General features: G+C 29.8%; 1 protein-coding gene and 1 long non-coding RNA gene across 4 annotated transcripts; one reads left to right on the top strand and one right to left on the bottom strand.

Annotated features, from left to right (window-relative positions):
* Nucleotides 1–507: 507 nt before the first annotated feature.
* AGO3 (Argonaute 3) lies at nucleotides 508–18,414 on the bottom strand. 2 transcript variants are annotated; one of them, XM_011060574.2, is made up of 12 exons: nucleotides 18,275–18,414; nucleotides 8,926–9,253; nucleotides 8,680–8,847; nucleotides 7,549–7,747; nucleotides 7,154–7,464; nucleotides 6,793–7,060; nucleotides 6,322–6,669; nucleotides 5,953–6,203; nucleotides 5,593–5,743; nucleotides 5,301–5,501; nucleotides 5,038–5,229; nucleotides 508–4,953 (listed from the first exon to the last, which is right to left on the bottom strand). In XM_011060574.2, exons 2-12 carry the CDS (start codon nucleotides 9,243–9,245, stop codon nucleotides 4,624–4,626), a joined length of 2,739 nt encoding a protein of 912 aa, XP_011058876.1. In that variant the 5' UTR covers nucleotides 9,246–9,253; nucleotides 18,275–18,414; the 3' UTR covers nucleotides 508–4,623. The 2 variants fall into 2 exon arrangements, with proteins under 2 accessions (XP_011058876.1, XP_087260971.1); XM_087404845.1 differs by lacking the exon at nucleotides 18,275–18,414 and adding an exon at nucleotides 16,877–16,976.
* On the top strand, nucleotides 16,954–18,691 carry LOC147910322 (uncharacterized). Of its 2 annotated transcripts, XR_015544658.1 has the most exons (4): nucleotides 16,954–17,065; nucleotides 17,235–17,384; nucleotides 17,935–18,191; nucleotides 18,353–18,691. It is a non-coding gene; the product is annotated as an uncharacterized LOC147910322 (long non-coding RNA). The 2 variants fall into 2 exon arrangements; XR_015544657.1 differs by having other exon boundaries at nucleotides 17,041–17,384.
* Nucleotides 18,692–18,796: the final 105 nt, after the last annotated feature.

The following is an 18,796-nucleotide window of genomic DNA, read 5'->3' as shown; positions in this document are numbered from 1 at the left end:
GTGGCGTAACAATCGTGTCAATGGACGGACGGACGCCGCAATGCGGAAGAACCTTGCGGGGATCCGATCTCCAGGAATTAACGTGCGCGCGACGGCGCCGACGAAAGCGCGTGAACCTCTATTCCGTCAAAAGCAGTCGAGAGGATGATCTACGTCCTGCCGAAAGGCGGAGGCGCGTCGATCAGGGAACGTCGACCGGGAAGGCGCCGGAACGAGAATCGATACCCCTCGCCGCGAAGGCCAAATCTTGGCGCGTGCGAATCCCGCGAATTACGATGCCTCGTAATTCTGGAGCACGCGGTCTGATTGCTTCAAGGATGTGCCAATGATCTGTTCCAGGACTTCCAGTATCCCGATTTGGTAACTTTTAACGACAGTTCGATATCATACATTACATTATTATTGTGCAGTTTTTTTTTTACCATATACAATATAACGATATCAACACTGTCGTTAAGAATTACAATACTGGATTGTGCCGCATATTTCAAAGAATACGTTTCCATGGAATTATGTGTTGCTTAAGTTTACGCGAATCTTTCTCATGTAAACAATATAATTAATGCAAAATACGTAAATTATTTAAATTGGATAACACGACAAAGAAAAAAATTAAGTTTTATGATTGTTAATGCGTATCTAACTTTTAGTTATACTACACTGCGGGCAAAGAAATGTACGTTTTAATCAATTTTAATAAATATTCGCGAATATACAGCACTAACTTGACATTTACTTACAGTAAATAAATATTTATTAAATAAAAGTTATAATTAAACCAATTAGTGATTCTTGTACCAAATAAATATGTTTACATTTAATAAACATTCATTACTACAGCTCGTTACTATTCAAATATTTATTAAAATTTAGTTTTTAAGAAACTTCAATGCAACGACTGATTTATGTATAAACATACAATCCTAATGACCCTGCAGGTCTGTTCTTTCTAATTAAATTTCGTTTTTTATTTTTCCTTTTTTTCTCTTCACATTACGAAAAAGAGGGAAAAACAAGCAGATTAGCAAAAAAGAACGAATCTATGATTATCGTGATTACGTGCTTATATCTATCTACTTAGTTCTTTCTCGAGATTTTTTTGGTTGGTTCGTTTTATCTTCTACGAAAAAAGAAAGAAAAAGATGAATCGTGTAAGAAGTTCAACTAAAAAGAACAGGCGATGTATAATTATCGCGATTACGTGCTCATACTTGCCTACCTCTCAAGGAGCCTGTGTTTTTTAGTTCAATTTCTTGCACGGTTCATATTTTTTTCTTTTTTTTTTCAACGTTAGGAAAAAAGGAGATGAACCGTGCAAAACTAAACTCGGTTCAACTAAACTCAGATAACATGCATGTTTAAAAAAAAAATATAAAAATGTTTTGGGAATGTCTAAAATATTTAAAGGAACATGAAGACGTCGTCTAGACATTGCGTGTTGTTCTCGGGAAAAAAAGTCTGCATTTTAAAAAAATATCTATATAATATAATATCTATATAATATAAAAATATATAACGAAAATATATACTATATGTTACGTACATTATAAATTTCCTTAGTACTTTCGCATATACGATATTTTTCTAGAATAAGATCTCAGATTTATCAGACACGATGCTGAAATGTGTTTATTGTAGATATATTACAAATCGAAGCGCAATCTGATTGAATCCGATGTTCCACATACGGAACGCTAGTCGTATTTTTTTCGTATACTTTTCCCGAAATGAAATGATCAGTTAAATTTGAATGAATTTGTAAACCAATATTTATAATATAAAAATGGATACGTACAATTTTCATAAATTTTAATGTGGTGTTCAGCAAAATCTGATTATTTCAAGGGAATTTTCCAGAATACATAAATTTGTAATATAAAGAATCCAAGGATATTCAAGAACCGCTGAACATCATGTTTAATTAACTCGTAATTAATGTGCATAAATCAATGAATAATTTGTGATAGTCAATCTTACAAGGATTCGTTATAAACTCTTTAAACAAGTAATACTAGTGCAGAAGTTAAAGTGGTGAAATTTTTTCCTTAATGGAATATAAAATTTTATTTGATCATTTTCTAATCTAATTCCTTCATTCTTCCAATTTCTAAAATTTCTCAATTTTGAAAACTTATCAGAATAGATTAATATTAATTTAAATTTTAAATGTAAACACTATATGTATATAAGGTAGGGCATTTAAAATATTAAAGATACTGTCTCTAAAAAATTATGTATCACGCACATGCCAAACATAAAATTTAAAAATATATTCAGACGAAAATTGTATAAAAGGAATCAATTATGATAAAATCAATTTTTGAAAAACGATCTTTTAAGATCATTAGAGATCGCCTCCATTTGTATATATATATATATATATATATATATATATATGTATGTGTAATTTTTTTTACATAATTACCCTATTCTGCGAAAAATTCAGTTAAGGTAGAAATTAATATGCACAAAATAATGAGATAAATCAATTGATATAAAGAAAACAATTTTTTAAAAATATTTAATTACATAACTTGTTAACACTTTAAATGCCCCACTTTATAATACTAAAGCCTATTAAATAATATTAAAACATTCACATACGCCGTATTTACTTTTTTTAGTTGAATCTTATGTCTTAATGTTTCTTTTTATAGTAAAATAAATGAAAATATTTTTCAAAATATTGGTAGTTACATGTTGAACTGTGACATAGTCTATTATTCAATCTGTAATTTTTTAAATTTAGATCAGATGTGTGCTATGAATAAATGTATATTAAAATAAAAAATATTGAATTTGACACTTCTTATGATATTATTTAAAATTACATCCTTAAACAAGAATTTTTTTACGAGTTTAGCAATAATAGATAAAGAAATAAAATCAAGAATAATTGAACATTAAAGAAATAAAGGATTGATGCTAATTAGAACATGTACAAACCATTAAATGGACTAATATAAGAATAGTATAGTTATCTCAAAAATATGGATTTTTTTTCTTTAGATATATAAAATTGTATTTACATACAATAGATCGCAGACAATAGCTTTAGAAAAATTTGGCAAAATGATTTACATTATTTTTCTAAAAAAAAATATATATATATATATATAGAATATACTTATACGATATAATTACACTATTTACCTTCTCAGCCGATAGATAATTAAAATTAATGATCTATAAGTAATAATCTAATATTACAAATCTCATCTTCAAAAAAATAAAATAATTATAATATTGAATGAGTAAATAATAATGAATATTAAAAGTCATTTTGCATCTTATAAAAAATATTACATTTTAGCATCCACTGAACGTAAACAATACAAGATTTCTATGTAAAAATACATAATAGTATTTTTATATCACAATGTATTGAACTGTACAGGGACATAAATGCCTAACCATCCGAAGTTACATGTGCATCAGAGAAGACACAAGAAGGTATGAGAAGACATGAGAAGGAATGAAAAGTCATAAAAAGTCATAGCCAGGTATTTGTATCCTCGTACATACATACAAATTTTCAAAACTATATTAAAATATAACATTTACTTAAATTGTCAAATAATTTTACTATTGTTATAAATAATAAAATTATCAAATAATTTTATTATTACTATGTTACATTTATTACTATTGTAACGTCATGTTTCATTGCCTGAAAATAAAAAAAGAACATAAATATTGAAAATATAGTATTAAAGTAAATCAATCGCTCTCGAGGATAGACACAGGCTATATTTTTAACAACTTTTATTTTAACGTTATTCGCTAATATAACTTTGTAAAGATTTTAAGAAGACTATGAAACTAAGAAATTTTTTAAATTCGTCTTAATTCTACGTAAAGTATAAGTAATACAAACTATGTACCTTAAAATAGAGCCTTGATCAAAAATATTAGGTACCTATTTTTAGGTACGATTTTTTTCATAAATCTGAAATTCTTTTACTTATTATTTCCTATTAATTACCGACATTATACATAAGCGTATTTGAAACAATGGATAAGTCACAGCAAATGGCGAAAATCAATTTTTGAATTACAATGTTAAATAATGATTAATAAATTAATATTTTTGACCAAAGCCGTATATAAAGCATAGTTATTTGGCATAAGTCTTTTTGTAATAGAAGAGATCTTAGTTTTATATGTATATATAGTTAACAAGAAATTATATTTAAGTAACAAACTTGCATTAGTATTTACCTGAGTGCTATAACAACTTACTTTCTAGGTTAATACAAACGTAAGAATCAACTGTATAACAAAACATTAACTATATAAGAGATTTTTCCTTAGTAGAAATGAAAAATTTATATACACAAAGATAAAAGAATACTACCACGTATACTATAATAAACAAAGCATTTTCCAAGTATTCTCTTGTCTTTGTATAAGTGTATAAAAATCTTCCATTTCAACTATAATACTTTCATTATTGATGGCATTGATTTCTGCAGGATCATAATTAAATCATCCAATCAATCAGTTCTTTCAAAATATTCTCTTAAACGGTGAACCGTTATTTTATAGTACTTTGTACGTCATTTAAACAGAACAAAAAAGAATAGAAGAGTGAGACAAAAGTAACATTGGATAATGATAAAGTTACAAATAGAATAAAATATCTGAAAGGGATTGATGTGGCTCAGATAGAAGATTTTGTCCCACCAGGTACACAAGTTTGTGCGCGTATTGACAAGGAGCTGGTACACGTATTGTACCGGGCCAATTATAGTATAAATGACAAAGTTTATATGTCAATCGTTGCATGTGATCTGTTTCTATATTTGATGAATCATGAATGACGATGTAATGTGTGGGTGTTACTGTACCCTGTCGCACATTTTGCGGCACGAGGAAAAAGTCGTAATAGTTTCGCTTCGTTATGCACGAATCAACAATAGTTCCAGGTGCAGGATTGTCTAAACCATCCCTCTGCAAATTAAAATGTCATTGTCAATTAAAAACTTATCATTAACGGAACGTATTTTACGATTTATAAATTCTAGCTATACTCACTCCTTTGATGAATATCCGCGTGTTAATGCGTTTTTGAACTATAATTACACTAAGTTGCGGTTTGTAATTCGGCGCTATGCGATTAAACGTCGCCAACAATTGTTTTACTTCGTAATTTTCTACATAATCTAAATCTCCATCACCAACTCCATCACGATATATAATTATACGTTCTGGATTACATCCGTTATACTGACAACATATTTATCATTTTGATGAATCAATCAAAAGAAGTTTACATTTAAAAGATGAATATTAATTACCTTGTAAAATGCATTAATAGCTGAAGTAAGGCATACTTGTAGCATATCAACTAGTTCTTGCTTAGAGGCCTGCATACAAATTCTACTGTGCCATTTAGTCAATTGAGTATCCAAACTAGCAATAAATCCCGCAACACTTTTTCGTGAACCTCCTCCAACACCAGCATGATAAACGTCTATGCCACATATCATACAATTTTTCTACAAAATAATAAAATTAATTAATAAAAAATTAATAAAATAAGACAAATACATAAAATTATATACGATAAAATAGAAGTTTTTTATATACTAGTGGCAAAGTGAGAGTCCACAGTGCTCCTCCTAGTTTGCAATTGATTTGAAGTGCTATCTTTTCTGTGATACTTCTTAATTTAGTAGGCTTAGAAATTGTTTTCGAAATGATGACTTGTGATGGTATAGCTTTCTGTACACAGCATAATCTGAAATGTAACAGAACAATAAAACATACTTTTCCAGGCTTTATCTTCAATTATTGTTACATAAACGAATAAATTTCGAAAATGTTTTCATATGTTCAACAATCAAGATAAACTCAATTTTTACAGGTTTATATTGCATACATATTGCAATACAATATATTCATATGTACAAGAAGGCAAATATCATATTATAAAAAAAATTATTTTACTTTTTTATTGCCGAATAGCGATCAGTGCGGTTGGTTGGAAATACGATAACTAATAATTCAAGATTATCGGTGAGATTATTTTGAATTTCTCGTAGATAAGTTTCAGTTCTGTCATCTCTTAAAGCAACTTGTTTTGGGCTATCAATTCGCATATTGATCGCAATTGCAACTTTGCTCAATTGATTTAAGAAATCTACTATACAACTTCTGTCCTTTATAAAGTATATAATATTCCACTTGGACAAATTAGGCTAAAATACAAGAGACACAAGTGTAAAATAATAAAATGTTTTTATAAAAGATGATTTTTATTATGTATAATTACGTGTAGTTTTTAATTTCTAAATAATTGTTAGTTAATATACTTACAGTACGTAACACGGGATTTCTTACTGCAGCACTGCTCCAGTCTGCTCTCTCATTCGTCTTAAAAGTTTTATTATTTCCAAAACGTATCATTTCAGGCTCGAGTTGTCTTGCAGTAAATCTAACTAAATCAGAGCTTAAATGCAAGCCCCATTCTGATAATATTTCTCGCGTTACATCAGTCCTCTGGACTTCTTCTAAAAATCGCCTGACCACATCTCGACGTTGATTAGGCGACATTTTCGTAACTCCGCTTAAGTCTTTCATAATGTAATGATTATTGCGAATATTATCAGTAAGACCCGCTGCATAACTCAATTCTGGTATCAGATAAATTGTTCTTTCCTCTTTCTATTATATTCAAACGATTTTTTGCAATAAGGAATTTGAAATGATCATCAATATCATGTTAACAATAATATGCATGAATATCATATTATATATATATATATATATATGCATGAAATCACAAACCTCGCCATTTGATAATCTAACTGTATCACGATGCACTAAAAGAGGTTGTTGTACATCTTCAATCTGGATATTCCAATTTGTCTTATAATAATCGATATATGATATTTGTTCGTCGTTTTTAGAGAATGTATCTGTTGGTGTTTTATTAAAAGCGACGTCGTCTATACGATATGTTTTATTATTATATCTTGTTAGTACACTTGTACCAACTATTTCATTTATAACAGCATCTTGATAATTACAATGTGATTTTTGGAAAATCTCTCTTCTAAAAAGTAATTACATAAAATAAATTTAGTTAACTGTAAATTATTCAATCATCATATTCGAAAATTTCGTAATATTGGAAAAAAAATCTCACATTAAATCTCGCACAGTTTCTGTTCGCATCACTCGATGTTTCGCATCTAAACACAATTTTAAACCACCCTCGTATTCATTTACAGCAGTTACGTAACCAGGCCACACTTCTAATCGATGTTGAGGCAGAGCGTGCGCGCCTTTTGGATTAAAATTTTGTCGACCAATACGAACTAAGCTAAGCGCTCGCATAATACGATTGATCAAAACATTGAAAAATTGAACATTACACATTGATCCTTTTTTTTTGAAAATGATTGTGAGAATTACTTTTGAACCATCCATTGGATGTTCCGATTTATAGTGAGAAACCTGAAAATTTAATAATTATACATCATATAATATTACGTACATTGTATTAATATAAAAGCTCTCTATCAGAGTTTTTAAACTCACATTTTGAGATAATTTTATTGGTAAATAAAGTAACGTTCCATCAAATATTCTTGTTCGTCCTAATGCAACAGAATGTTGATTAAGTAACTTACGACGTAAGCCTATTGAATCAATATTTGGCGAAAATTTAATTTCATATTGAAATAAACCTTTTCCAGGCTCTAATATCAAATCCACATAGTTACAGTATGCTTCTATTCTATAAAGAAAAACGATCTTTATTAATTGTTGCTATTAATTATTATTTTAAATTATAATAATATATTCATCCTTTATTTCTTGTCATAAATGATAGTGATATTGTTTCATTTTTATCAAAAGTAAATAATCTACATATTTTTTAAACTTGTCTATATTGAGTAATTTGTAGAGATAGGCGAATTATTCAAATAATCGAATCGAATCGCATCTATACGATTAGAACCCAGATAAAAAAATTTCAAATCAAATTGTAAGAGATTTGAATGTGAATCACATATATTAACACACATACATACACGCGCGCGCGCACGCGAAGAAAAATATTTCTCGCTCATGTAATGTATAACCAATATTTCTCTTACAAAACTTTTTTATCATCTATATATTAAAATTCAACCTAACAATAAATATGTTGTTGATTGTTTTAATGATTCAATTCAATTCAACTCGATTTGATATCAAAAAACCTTTTGATTCGTACATCTCTACTAATTTGACTAATCCAAATGTGCCGAAAATATTATCTAATATATCTCCAACTTGAAAATTTCTTACACCATGAATAACGTAGAAAATAATTATCACACATAGAATCACATGGCAAATGGCACATGGTAAAAATTTGCAATTATAATAATTCTTTATACGACTGATAAATTTTCTAATCAATCTCATTAGAGTTTTGTTCATAAAATATTCTACTTTTTTTGTTGGTGAATAATGAAACAAAAACAAAAAAGCCATTTTTGGGAGTTGATTTTTTATTCACTCAAAGAGTAAAATAAAAGACAAGAAAAATAGCTTATTATATCCTCCTATATATTGCCAGTTTTATAATTTTCTAATTTTGGAATTTTTAGGTTGGGGCTATTGTCTTATAAGTCGAGAATGGTCGTACTCTGTTAAAATGGTAAATTATTAATTACTTACTTCATTCCACTTTTGCCTTGTCGACATATCGATGCAATATCATCCGAAAATTGTAGGTCTTCTGGCGAGGGTGGATTATCATATACGGAAATGTCAGCTAATTTTCCTAAAACTCCTTCAGAATCATCCTTACTAACACTTTCTGGTATAAATGATGTACTTGGCTTGCTGGATTATAAAAAATATATTTGCTGTAAATGTGCATTTATAAATGTAATTCAGAGATAGCAAAATACTTTTACTCACCCAAGCTTTCTTATTAAACGTGGGATAGCACCTCGACCGTGACCTATTGCTAATGAAGAGTCTCTGGATTCTTCACTACTGCTGCTATTCAATGATTTTAACCAACTAGATAGTTGCGCACGTCCGCGACCTCCACTAGAACTTGAAGCATGAGATGAATATCCTTCAGATGATCTTGATGTCTGTTCAGCTGATGAAACACTAGGTGTTTCTAGAGAATGGGACAACGCTTGAGATCGTTGCATTTGTGCTCTCTTCTTCATCAGCTCTAATAAGAAAGAGCGTCCTTGCTCATTAGGAGGTTGCTTATTAGGATCCATTTTGTGTTCTGTAATTTTTAAAATAGATATACATTAATATTTATTAGTATATACCAATATTATAAATATTTAGAAATTCGATTACTTCACTTAATATCTAAGTACTAGAGATTTATTTCAAAATACACATGCCAAAATAATCTTTGAAATTTAAAAAATAATTTCGTGCCCTTTAAATATGACTATAAGTCTTAAATCAAATAAGAAAGCGCCATATGACTCTAAATATTGATGCCTAATAATATCTCTAAATGTAAATTGTAATATATTTTTCAATTATATCGAAACGTTTATATTTATGTACAAAATTTTTTTAATAATTTTATATTAATATTCCACAGTATCTCTTTGCTGGGATTGTAATTGAAATCTAAGTTTGAGAAATCTAAGAAATTTATTTAGTTTTTCAGTATATTATTAATATCTTTTTAACAGGATGCCTGATTGAGCAAAATTAAATTATTAAAAATGGTCAATGGTTAAATTGTCAATTTAATACGTGATATTACTACAGTAGTTCAATTGTGTTTATAAGTCCGGAAAACCAATTCGGCGTGCAATACGAATAACTACAAATGGTATATGTACATGTACATATACAAGGTGTCCCATAACGATTAATTAATATTTGTATACATAATATTCGTATAATAATTAATAAATAATAAAGGATATTTAGAATATTTCGCGGTCTAATTCATTTTATATAATCTGTTTTTACATATTAAACACACATCTCTTTACATCAATTTGGTATATTCAATAGAATTCGCTAAACTGTTGTCAACATTGCTTTTACAAAATTCTGGAAAATCGATTAAAAATTTAAACAAAGAACCTTCATTTCGGTGATTGCAGTAACAATGAAGGAAAATTAGAAATGTCAATTTCAGCAATTTAAATTTTCGGTAATTTTCACTATTATTTCATCTAAGTGATAATTTTTACTTATTTTGTAATGTTAAGAGATATAATTTTTACTTATTTTGTCATGAAGAAAAATAATTTTTAAGAGAGATAACTTTTACTTATTTTGTAATGTCATGAGAGATAATGTCTGTAAAAAATAAACGCGATTCTTTGAATACAATCAATCCAATATTATGGAAGAAATATTTCAAATTTTGAGTTTTTAATTTCTTTGTTAAGCAACATAAGTAATCTAGATAAGATCAATCATTAAAAAAAAACAAGCAAAGGATAATAATTCAATTTATTACTTTATAATATCTATATATAAATAAAGTACGGTATCTCGATTTGGAATGTTTCTTTATTTAGCTTTCTTCAGCTATAAATAAATTAATATATATAAATATAAAAATAGTGCATAGATGACTATAATATAATGTCAGAAATTGAAAGACGCATCTTACATACAATATTCACAAGAAGTCGCTCAATATGGTCAATTAGCAAGACAATGTGATCTGGGCATCTACTATGGAGCAAGTCGGAATAGATTCCGATCGGAATTATTCCGTTTTCATTAGAAAACACAATAGAAATTTGGGGAATAATTGAATAACGATTGGAATCCGACTTATTCCATAATAGATGCTCTGGATGGTTCCGATGTCATTTAATTTCAACAAAGAATTCTTTGCTACGCTTCTCCTTGCTTTAAATATTAAACAGACTCATAGCAAGAATAGAATCATGTCAATAATGTGTAGTATGTTTTTATGTATATTCCGCACGAATGCGTGCTTATTCATCAGATCTCGAGACCTTAAAACTTCAAATGTTTTTTTTTTCGTTTTTTGTAGGCAATAAACAAACTTTTTCTGAATGACCATGAATGACCATGAATTCCAAGATCTTCCATTCTTAAAGTTTCAACTTTCTAATACTAATGTAATGTATTAATTCTCTTCGAAAATTGTACGACCCTTTTTTTCAAAAAGGTTCTTCAAAAGATTTATTACTTCTTTCTTTGCTACCTTCCCTCTTCCCCTTCCCCCCCTCTCTCGTATCTCTGTTTCTTTTGATAACGTCGATAGCAAATTTTATTTGATATAAGTCTTTTTGTAATCTGTTGTAGGTGCATAATTCGATTTTATTGATTTTTCCTGTTTTCCACTGGATTTATCATTTAAGTATAGAAATTAATAGTAATAAAACTCACTGAGCTGCTTTATCTGTGAATCGCACAACCATAATTTATCTATAGCATAATTTCCCAAAGTGAGCGTTATCGCTTCCCGCTGAGGAATTCTGGTAGAATTAGTACAAATCAATGTATTTTTAACCAATTCTCTTAATGTAGCTTAACGGTCCCGGTCAAAATCGATTTTAAACATTTGTTTTTTGGTCAAAATTTAGCAATAATTTTATTTTATCTTGCATTATTGTTATAATACATACTTCTTAAGCTAATCCAACCTAATATTAAAATAGAGATAAAAGAACAAGAATTAGATAAAAATAAGATAAAACAAAACAAACATTATTGCATATATAAAAAAAACAAAATATATTTTTTAAAAAGATCCATAGATTGGCGAGATACGGCAGCAAAAAGATTAAGGCAGATAATGTGGATCTTTTCAAAATTTCTACATTGCTCTGTAATCCTTATTAATTTTCCAAATGATATAATTTTCATAAAACGTCAAAATAGGCCTTAATAGAACTTTAAGACATTAGTATTAGTATTAGTGTTGATGTCACACTCGAATGTGCATGCATGAAAAAAGTGACTTTACACTATTACGGTTATGTTCTGATATTTATTGTCAGTACTGAAAATTTACAGTATACATTACATACACTACAGATTTTCAGCACTAGCAATAAATATCAGAACACAGCCTTCATCAGCGCTTTTAGTGGGGCAGGAAGAAGAGAAAAAATTAAAACTGGAAATTATCGGGCATATTAAGCAACATCTAGTGAGTGCGATCAAAATAATAAAAATAAAAAATCTTAAACAAAAATACATTTTAACTAATGGTTTTAAAAATCAGTTCATACCAAATATGTTTCTTATTATGTGCAATTTTTTTCAACTAATGTTTTCTTATGGAATGATCTAAGTAAATCTGTGCACGTTTCATCAGGTTCAAAAAATACGAAGATAGCAATTCGCAGAGAATAAATTTAATTTCAAAGAATAAATTCAATAAATTAAAAATAAAAAAAAATGTCACTTTCTTTTCATTGCATCAGCAGAAAATGGCTACATTCAGCGAAATGTTTATTTTACTACTATTGGAAGTTTTCTTCGATGAGATAGAACCGATGATAGATGATGCTTTTCAACAAGCACAATAGGCTTGTTCTTTTTAGTTGAACTTTTTGTACGATTTATCTTTTCTCTTTTTCTCTCCGACGCAGAGAGAAAAAGTATGCGTATATAGTTTCTGTATTATATATAACAGAAATTTTGCCTAAAAGTGCTTTCAAAAATAATAATTAAAAATTGACATATGACATGAGAAAATTCATCTTCAAAAAAAAAAGAGTAAAACCAACGAAAGTATTCAGTTCTTTTTGAACATCTAGGTTTCTATGCTTTCAAAATACTTGCTTTCTTAATACAAAAAATACGATAATAGAATCTGCGTCTTTTTGAGACATTTCTTCTGTCTCTTTCTCTTCATTGTAAAAAACAAAGATGTACCGTGCAAAAAGTTCAATCTTGGTGTACGGAAAAAGAACAAGTTTTTTAATGTTGGGAAAATGGAAAAAAATGTAAAGTGGTCAATTCCTTAAAAAGGCAAAGAATGACATTAAAAAAATTCAATATTAATTGTAATTAAATTTTGATTAATACTTTGTAATAAATACTTTTTAATTGTTAACAAAACAAACAATATAATTGTCATATTTGTAAATAACTAATAACACTTAATGTGTACATCACATGAGGTTATAACAAAAATTTCGTCAAATTACAAGAGATTACATTTTATTTTTTTAAATTGTACTTTTTTACTAAATGTATTTTATGATAATATCTACATTTTTAAATAAAAAAACAAAATTCTTCACATATTGAAAATTACATTTCACACTTATTAATTTCACTTATTATTTCACATTTATTATTTAAAAAAAAGAGATAATTTATAATCATATCCTTAATTTGAGATAAAGATTGAGATGCATTGTATAGTAGTGGGATAAAAATTTAAAATTTGGGAAATAATACAATTATTCACATTTTAACATGTTTGGCGGGACTGCAAAACAATTATCTTGAAAACGAAATTGTCCAACTATAAGCAAAACTTCCAACTTTAATGGCTCCAATCTCCGTAGAACGTCTACGGATTAAAAAATTTAAACTTTAAGCTTTAAATAATAAAAAATTAATCAATCATAACCAATTCTTTTCCTCACATTCATTGTAATTGATCAATTTCTTACAGCTTAAGATTTAAGTTTTACATCTTAAAATCATTGTAGAAGCCATTTGACTAGCATTGATAGATTTGTTCGCATTACTTTACACTTTTGCACTCAGCATCTTCGCTTTCTCTCTCTCACTCTTCAACGTCTAAATATTTATTTATACTTTATAAAAATTTTTGAAGATTTCAAGCAACGCGACAACAGATTTAACCTTTGGCTGACACCACGGGGTCTGAAATGTTCCAGCGTATTTCAACTCTAAATTAAGGCCTCTTATTGTTAGAAAATGGGTCTAGTAGTGTCATTTGTTTATAGTTCGAGAGTTGCTCTTCCTTCTTGAGCAGATGGAATAAGCCTAAATGCGTCAGTGTAGCAACGGGCTAAGTGAAAGAATCGAGCAAAGTGATAGTGGGACGCCAGCTGTGGTGATTTAAGTGTATTTTTTCCGAATTTTATTTTCGTTGTTTTTTGTCATTAGCTAATGCACAAAGCCGTGCATTTTGTACTCGAAAAGATGACAGGAAAACTAACTTCGCGTGTTCATCCTGTAAAAGATCGCTTTGCGATAATCATCGTCTCTTCTTTTGTAATGATTGCTCAGGCTTATAAATTACTACAATTATTTTATGTGTTTTAAATAATTGTATTAATCTCTTCGAACATTATTCATGTATTTTTTATACATTAGTTGATTAAAATTCATTCATATGTTATAAATAAATAAGTATATTGCGAAAAAATTAGTACTACTTTTTAAATTAAAATTCGTCACTTCATTTCTCAAAATAAATACCTTTTTTGAAACGGGCCTTCTCAAACTATTTTTTTTCTTAATGTGTTCTTGAGAGTATCAGGTTAAATTTTTAGCTCTTAATATTAAAAATTCAATTCAATTCAAAAATGTAAATTTGTTTGAAAAAAGTGTTTTTTTTCGACATTTTTTTTCACACTTAAAATTAAAATTCACTAAAATAACCTTTGGCACTTGTTAAAGTAACATTTCAAGAATATCCTGAATTTTTTTCAAATCAAAATATCAAATATCTACTCGCGGCTAACGATTTTATGGTTGGAGTAGACGCCTCACTGTGCCAGCTATGCGATTCTAGAGAACAGTGGTTCTCCCAGCCAAAGATTAATAACATTTGGACCACAGTCCAAGTAACAAGAAAATGGTAAATTTACAAAAATAATAAATGTTTAGTCGTAAAGACAGGCTCGACAAATTTCAGAAAATCAAAAAATTGAGTGACACAACAGAAGCATCTGTCTCAACAGAGTCGTCAAAAAAATTTCTGAAAGCAACATGTCTGATCTTGATAATGTACTCGTTTCTACTAATTGTAGATTAACTTTAATTTTGGTTCAACTTATTCATCTTTTTCTAGTTCCAATGATTAGATAAAGAAGAGTAAATTAAACTAAGATTAAAATTAATCCATATTGATAGAAATGGGCATGTAACACGTAACTGCAATAGTTCATTTTGGCATTATATCAATTATATGGTTAAGCAGATTCGAGCCTGTCTATGCTTATGTAGATTAATTTTAATTTCGGTCCAACTTAAGCCGACGGCACACGATGTTTGTTTTCCTACTAGATTGCTAGCTGAATATAATCTTGCCACCATATTGGCTGTGGTGTTGTTAGTGCCAGTATCGCAGCCAATACCATGGAAGGATATGGTATGGTGTGCTCAGAAGTTTTGCTTCTCTCTCATCTCTGCCCTCTCTGTCTATGGATGTCACTAAGAGACAAAGCTTCTTTCCTTGTTTGATACACATGCATCTTAAATTCTATAGAAAATAGAAAGAGAAACATAAAAGGCCTGTTTTTTTAGCTAAACTTTTGCACTAGTTCATCTTTCTTCACAAGGAAAGAAAATGAACTGTTGCAAAAGTTCAGCCAAAAAGAATAAGCTTATTGTGTGTTAAATAAGGAAAGTTTAATTCCAATTTCATGACGCAAAACGGGTTGGTATTCATAGCCGATTCTTGCATTTAAGATTGTCTTAAGTATCATCTTAAGATGTCATAAGTCAATCTGAAGACTGTTAGCTTAATACATTTTTTAAGACAGTTTTAAAATAAAAACAGACTATGAATACCATCTCATGTTTCGCGTTTCATAGTTGATAGCTCGATTTCGTCTACGAACGTCGATAGACAGAGAGGGCGGAGATTTAGAGAGAGAAGCTTGCAAACTGAGCAAACATGAGGTTTGTTTCCTGTTTCTACACGAGGATTGCACTAGAACTGAACTACCATAAGTTGAACTAGTAATCTAGAACTGACGAGTGTAAGCGTCACAGGCAAGGAATAAAAAAAGTTTTAGTGCAAGATAAAAATGTTGTTCCATATTGTTTACATGGAAGTATTAGATTCGTGTAATGAAAATGAATGCAATTCCATTAAAAAAATTCTTAATTAAAGATAATGATGAGACAAAATATTTTTATATGTAGACTCGCTATTATTTATATATATATATATATTATTTATATATATTTATCATTTTATTACTCATAAATTCTCGGATAATTATTTGGAGGACACCCTTTAGTTGTAATAAAATTATGTTCATTTGTCGCATTTTTGCATGGAACGAAAGAATCTGGCAGTAAAATGTCATGCCCACAAACCGAGATATTAATGTTGACGACATTGTGGTTAAGAAATCTGTCATATCAACTTAATGCAGTATGGTCACGTATTTTAATCTGTATTTATTTAGAGTCGTTACTTCACTTCCGATTTTAATGAAATTAGACTCATTCACTGCATTTTTATTCAAAACGAAAGCCTGCTCTGTTCTTGCTGTGTGTGAAAAGTTGTAAACTCCTAAACAATGAAAGGAAGACAATTTGAATATTAATAAATAAACATTAATATATAATTAATATATCGCTGTAGAAGCAAGTTAATAAAAAACCTATGCACATGTAGCTATGAAGCATGAAAATGTGATCGCAACACATGCTTTCATCGCGATATTTTGCAGTTGACAGATTTCCTAACCTCAATAGTTGCCAATTTCAACGCTTAATAATCTCGGTTCGCGAGACTAAGCACTGCTAGATTCTTTCGTTTCATGCAAAAACATGCCGAATGAGCATAATTTCAATGAAATTGAAGGTGAAGGATGTCTTCTAAATAATTACCAATTCTCGCACTATTTGTACAAGGTCTGTGGTTGAATTAGTATGCGGTCTATTTGATGCTTCGAAACTTTTGATTGATCAATCGGAAGAAAAAATTTTATTAACTGACCAATAAAAAAATGCTTCAAAGCATCTGTAGCATTAAATGGACCGTAGCTCTAGTGCTTGTATTGCTTGCATTGACTTAGTGCAGCCAGTACAGTGAACTCGTGCACTGAGTTCTGTTGCACTGGAACAAAAAATCGTCGCCATTTTGGGAACAGAAAACATTTTATAGCGTTTTTAACTGGCAGAGCTGGTACGTACTCAGTGCTTTAAAGCCATTGTGCACAATCGACATAAAGATATACGTTTAATAAAAATATAGAAACGAATTAAATCATGAAATCTTTAATATATTTTATTATGGTATTTGATAAAATATATATTGGATACTTTATTAATTGAGATTTCTCTTTTACAATCAGATTAGGTTAATGTACAACAGTTTTAATGTGCACAGAGTGTGCACCAGTGCTGCCAGTAAAAAACGCTATTAGTGTACGCTTTTTGAACTAGTGCAACCAATGCAGGAATAAAAACAAACCTCATGTTATCCTTCCACCATCACCATAATGGTAAGATTCTAATCTAGCAATTCAGTAGGAAAACAGACATTGTATGCCAGCAGGCTTTATATCCAGTTGCAAAATTCTTGGTTATTCTTGAATTTGTTCTTGAAAATGGAATGAGATGAAAAATAAGTTAAACTTCGATTAAAAATAAACCGGCGAGTTACAGAACTTGCTTCTGCCTTACTTCCCTTCTTTTTTTTTTAATTCTTAGAAAAGATGAAGTTAGTCGAAATTAAAAGTAAATTACATTGGTACGAGTATTACTGATATAAAAACGAAAGAATTTCGCGCCAACGAATTTCTTCGAATTGAAGCGTTGATTGACAAACACATGCGTTTTAAAACATAATGATAAATATCTCTTTTAAGCGATAATACACGAGAAAAATATCAGAGCGTCCTTGGGCAGTACAGAGATATGAACTAATCTCTTTTCCTTTCTACGCGGCTATTTTGCGGCTAAAATCACCATTACCTCCTTACATTGATTTTCTATTTCGAATTTTACAATTTTAATCTCGATTTAATTTACTCTTTATCATTTAATTTTTAGAACCGGAAAGAGATAAAATAAAGTTAAATCAAGATTAAAATTAATCCACATTGATAGAAACGGGCAAATGAATGAACGTTGTGGATAGCGTGGGTAATTTTGATACATTCTCGATCAAAGATCAACGAAATCGAAACTCTATGTAACAAGATGTACCATCGACTGTGCGCGCACAAAAAACGTTAAAAAACCAGTCAACGTGGGAAAAATCAGCGAAAAAAAGCTTTAAATTATACGAGATTTGTTATTCTGATATGGTAGGTCGTCAATCTCATGTGGCGTGGACGAGTTCATAAAAAACATGCGATACGCGCCAAAACTGAATAACCATGTCACTTACATTTTCCGTTGGAGAAACTACTATTCGATACTGAAGTCACTTAAGCGTCTCTTTTCATACAAATTCTCTCTTTCAAAGATTCTGCACGATTCAATTTCTCCGCAATTCCTCAAGAACGCGGTCCACTAAAGATCCGACCAACTCCGCACATTCTGTACTCTGAACAACATGTATGCCTTCTGCCTACAGCATGAACTACGCGAAATGAAAAAGATTTCCCTCTGACGGTGGACACTGGACGTGATTACACGGTAAGAGACAACCAATCACCTTCCGTGATGCCCTGATGTCGCTTGCAGCGCAATTGATTGATTGGTCACCGTGCAAGACACGTGATCAGAAGGAAACGCAATATACGACACTGTGAATATCAATTGTCTTTGTTTAATATTTAATAAACAACAAGGATGAAAAGATGCTTAAAGCGTTGTTAACGCCAAAGCGAACACAGCCACGGTGGTCCTTCGTCATTTCGTGATCACTAGAGAGAATCAAGAGAGAGTAGAGCGGATTCAGCCGGAT

The sequence above is a fragment of the Acromyrmex echinatior genome, chromosome 3 (assembly GCF_024713525.1).
Source record: "Acromyrmex echinatior isolate Ae372 chromosome 3, ASM2471352v2, whole genome shotgun sequence".
Taxonomy (NCBI): Eukaryota; Metazoa; Arthropoda; class Insecta; order Hymenoptera; family Formicidae; genus Acromyrmex; species Acromyrmex echinatior.
Note: the sequence above shows the minus strand (reverse complement) of the source record. Positions and strands in the feature narration are given on the sequence as shown.

Bases quoted from the DNA above. Each gene is read 5' to 3' on its own strand.
- AGO3 (XM_011060574.2), bottom strand. From the start codon at position 9,245: ATGGATCCTAATAAGCAACCTCCTAATGAGCAAGGACGCTCTTTCTTA. The intron at 6,670-6,792 runs GTTTGTGATTTC...TGAATATAATAG, and splicing joins TTAGATTATCAAATGGCGAG to AAAGAGGAAAGAACAATTTA. The intron at 5,502-5,592 runs GTATATAAAAAA...ATTATTTTGTAG, and splicing joins GGACTCTCACTTTGCCACTA to AAAAATTGTATGATATGTGG.